The sequence below is a fragment of the Merops nubicus genome, unplaced genomic scaffold (assembly GCF_000691845.1).
Source record: "Merops nubicus isolate BGI_N331 unplaced genomic scaffold, ASM69184v1 scaffold44388, whole genome shotgun sequence".
Taxonomy (NCBI): domain Eukaryota; kingdom Metazoa; phylum Chordata; class Aves; order Coraciiformes; family Meropidae; genus Merops; species Merops nubicus.
Window position 1 is genome coordinate 70 of NW_008625986.1, and position 4,199 is coordinate 4,268.

General features: G+C 58.0%; 1 protein-coding gene across 1 annotated transcript in view; it reads right to left on the reverse strand.

Annotated features, from left to right (window-relative positions):
- Positions 1–1,965: 1,965 nt before the first annotated feature.
- The window catches only part of DNAJA3 (DnaJ (Hsp40) homolog, subfamily A, member 3), a gene marked incomplete at its 5' end in the record, with an annotated part of 9,246 nt that continues 7,012 nt past the window's right edge, over positions 1,966–4,199 (reverse strand). The window contains one exon of the mRNA XM_008945836.1: positions 1,966–2,003. Within this exon, the coding sequence (XP_008944084.1) occupies positions 1,981–2,003 (23 nt within the window). The remainder of the gene's footprint in view (positions 2,004–4,199) is intronic.

Here is a 4,199-nt window from a genome sequence, read left to right on the forward strand (position 1 = left end):
TTCCCGGGGGCCGGGGAGCTGGCAGCCATGTTCCGCTTCTACGCCCTGCGGCCGGAGCGCAGCGTGGCCCTCACCGTGGCCCTCAACCCCAGGGCACGCTCCTTCCAGCAGTGGCTGCTGGACAACAAGGCTGCCCTCTGAGCCTGCCCGCCCTCCTCGTGCCCCCGGGCACCCAGGGGGTGAGCTGGGGGGGGTGCCACGCCGCTGTGGAAGGCTGCCTGGGGAGCTGGGCTGAGCTCGGGGCCGTGTGTGCTCCCCAAGGCTCCCCTGGGAGCTGGTGGTGCCTGCAGCAGTGCCAGCAGAGCCAGAGGAGTGGCTGCACAACTGCAGGCAGGTGGGAGGAGTGCTCCCTGCACACGCTGGCTTCAGGGAGGTGTTTTGTGTGGTGATTTTGGGTGTTCTCCTTGCTTGTAGGGTGGTGGCAGTGACTTCTTTTCCCAGGATCGTTTCCTTTCCACAGGGTGGGCTGAACACATGGTAGCTCTGGGCTCTGCAGCTGCTGCAGCCACCTCCAGCCAGCAGACAGAACCCCCCGTGAGGCTTCTCCATGGGCCAGGTTGAGGCACTATAGGCTGAGTAGCACACTAAGGAGAGAGGGAGCAAAAAGGGGCTGTGCAGAGGTGTCCTGTGCTGGCAACAAGGAAGCTCAGCCCCATTCCTTGAGTGGGCAGCTCTTGTCTGTGCTCTGGGGCTGCCTCTGGGAGTCGAGTCAGGCCTTTGCAAGACCATCACAGCCTGGTTTGGGTTGGAAGGGACCTTAGTTCCAACCCCCTGCCATGGGCAGGGACACCTCCCACTAGAGCAGGTTGCTCCAAGCCCCATCCCAACTTTAGGATTTCAGACTCCCTTGAAAAGCTCCTTCCCCCACACCACTGTACACTTCAGGCTGTGCTCGGCTACAGGCTCTGGGCTTTGAGCAGCTCAGGCCATGCAGCCCTGAGAGCAGCCCTTCCTTCTGTCCCTGGGGAGGGACAGGGGGAGACCTCGAGGCTGGGGGAGCAGAGAAGGCAGCGAGGCACAGCTCATGTTAAATACCTTTATGAAGTCCATCTTATGTACAAGCATACAGACTCACTTTACAGACAGCTCTGTCGGGAGGCAACGCGTGCTTTATTTCAGCAGATTTCAGAAGGGCAAGACTACAACATGTCCTTGTTTAACTGGTCGATTAGTAGGTGGGGTGGTGGTACCTGCATGGTGTCAGTAACAACAGCGAGCTACAGCAACCATGAAAACACTCCCTCTGGAAGGAGCCATCTGCTTCCCCCGTCCTCTCACACGCACAGGAACAAGGACTCTGACCAATCATTTATGCTACTTCATAATAAAACACTCTGTCCCCACACTGGCACAGGGCTTGGTGATAAAACTTGTACCTGTTCGGCAGCGACAGCGTTCGCGTTGTAACTTCAGTGAGTCTGGGGGGGCAAGGGAGAGGTCAGCAGGACTAGGAGCCCCCCGGGGAGACTTGCCCACGCTGAGCTGTGCTGAGGTGGGAGGGCTGGCTGCAGACAGGGTTAATTTAAACCTCGCTGACCCACCGGGCTGCTGGGAGGAGGTCAGCAGTGATGGTGACAGGGTGACACCTTCACCAAGCACCGCTACATTCAGAAGGGCACCTGAGTGAGCAGCAGCCACCTCAGACTCCACACAGCAGCAAACGGCTCCACTCAGGGCCGGAAGGACAACTTTTATTTCACATTTTTTTCACTGGTTTGGATTCTAAATAATATCTGGATGTGAATTTTTACCAGAGGAGCTTCCAGCAGCAGTAGGGACTGTGGAACGACCCCAGGAGAGCCGGCGTTCGCCTTCGTTACCAGCTCCCAGGATGGTGGGTGGGGCTGTATCCTGCTGCTCGGTGGTTCTGGCCTCTCCAGCAGGGACTCTCACCGTGCTGCTGCCACGTCCTCGGCTCTCCAGAGCCAGAAAGGTTCATTCCCAACTGCAAAGGCGACCTGCTGCTGCTGCTGGTGGCTCTCAGTTCCCAGTAGAACGCTTCCCTGCGGATGAAGGAAGAGAGGAGCTGAACGTTTCCTGATCCTGTCCCCCCACAGCCTGCTTTGCAAGAGCACCTGGCCCCCGCACAGAGCAGAGAAGTCTGGAGCCCGTGGTGGCAGGAAGGCACCTAGGTGGCACCCAGGACATGGGTGTCTACAGGTGACCTGAGCCTGCAGCTCTCCCCCACCAGCTGCTCAGGGGAACGCCCTCGGCGCTCCGAGTCACGGGGCAGCCGAGGGAGCAGAGCTGTGCAGGACACCAGCTGCCCTGACAGCATCTCCACCCTTCTCCCAGCACCTCCACTGCAGTGACAACGGGATTGAGTCCCTGGATTTTTGCTGCAGGTCACAGGGGACAGCCAGAGGTTTTCAGGGGGTGGCTGGAAGGCCTGAGGCTCAGTGAGAAGCAACGCTGTGCTTTTGCTGCTTCTACCTCCCAAGAAGTGCAAATTCAGCTCAGCGTGGGGGGAAAGGTGACAAAAAAACAACACAAGAGGCCTCCTACCTCGGGTGGGGTGTCAGGAGCTAAACATTTTCTTAAGTTTGGAAAGGAATCCCTCCTTGTTCTCCTCAGCCTCAGGCCTGTCAGCGCTAGCCGTGGCCCTGCCACCTGGACACAAACAGCAAAGGGCTGCAGTCAGAGACATCCCCCACCTGTAGGCAGCACCCCTGACACAGCAAGAGGGCTGAGTTAGGTGGAGAAGGGTCAAGTTTTGGCAGCATCCTCATGCACAGGCATCTCTGCCCATGAACAGTCACCCAGGGCTGCACCCACCACGGTACTGGACTGTGGGCAGTGAGCAGCAGGGAGCCCGGACCCCTGACGTGGAAGAGACAACTGTGAGCCCAGGTAACACTGTTCCCTTCCCCTCTCCCAGCCCTCCAACCAGGAGAGCAATTCTCCTGCTGTACAATCAAGTCAGGGACCCCACTGGCTCTTGGAATGGAGAGGCTGCTGCTAAAAGGGGGTTGGCAACCTGACCACAGCCAGCCGACTTTCCAGGGACATAAAGCTGTCCTGGTGGTCCCTGCAATGATCTCCTCCTGTTCCACGGTGGTGTTGTGACCCCTCAGAGCAAAGCAGTGCAAAACTGCACCAGGAACCTCCCTCAGGGAACTCTCTTGCAACAGTCAGACACTATCAAGGAGAAAATGAACTCGGGCCAGAATGCAAAAGGCTACAAGTATTTCAGAACAAGTGTCCAGAGAAAGAGTCTCAGTGGCAGCAACGAGCATAATTTTCCTGTACAAACAGGTCCTGAGAAGATGTTTGTCCCTCCAGAAGTGGCTACAGCAAGACCAAAGGAGCCCTCTTTGCAAATCCAAGAACAAGGCCCCCGGATCCTCCTGTGCACTCAGAGAACACCGAGTCCAGCCCTCCCCGTCCTCCTGCAGAGCTCAGACTGATGCAAGGCTTTGAAACCCGAGGCCTGCAGCAGAACACGCCTCCACCCCCTCGGGGCGTTCCTGCTTCCCCGAGCAAGGACACGATTTCAGCAGCAGCCTGACCGGTTTCAAGCATCAACAGAAACCCATCTGCCTTCTAGAAGGTCGTTGTTCCAATAGGAGCAAAACACTGTTTGCCAGTAGTGAAAGACGAGGCTCTCACCTTCCTGTCCTGCCTCTGGCTGCTGCTGGTGCCAGGTACCCCACCTCTGAAACTTCAAACGTGTCACTGCTCAATCAAAACGTTTCCTCTGGAGCTGAAAGGGCAGCGTTAGGGAGCTCCCAGCCGACTGCTCCCTCCCACCAGGCTGGGCACTGACTGTCCCCCCCACAGGCAGGCACAGCAGATGAGCTCTCACAGAGAGCTCTCCTGAAGCACATCTCCTTCCCCAGCTCTGCTGTCAGACAGGTTTCTTCTGGCAGCAGGGCAGATGCAGGGACTGGAAGGTGAGCATCCCCACAGCCTGTCAGGACCCCAGAGGAGCTCAATACCCGCTCTCTATTTGGGCACAGATTTGCCCAGTGAGTATTTGGGTGAAGTTCTCTGGGCAGAGCCTGGCTCCTTGCTTTGTGCTACAGCCTGGCAGGAACCATCGCCTCCCTGGGCACTGGGGAGGCTGCACCTCAAATCCTGGGGTCAGGTTTGGGCCCCTCACTCCCAGAAGGACCTTGAGGGGCTGGAGCGTGGGCAGAGAAGGGCAACGAAGCTGCTGGGGAAGGGTCTAGAGCCCAAGTGTGGGGAGGAGCAGCTGA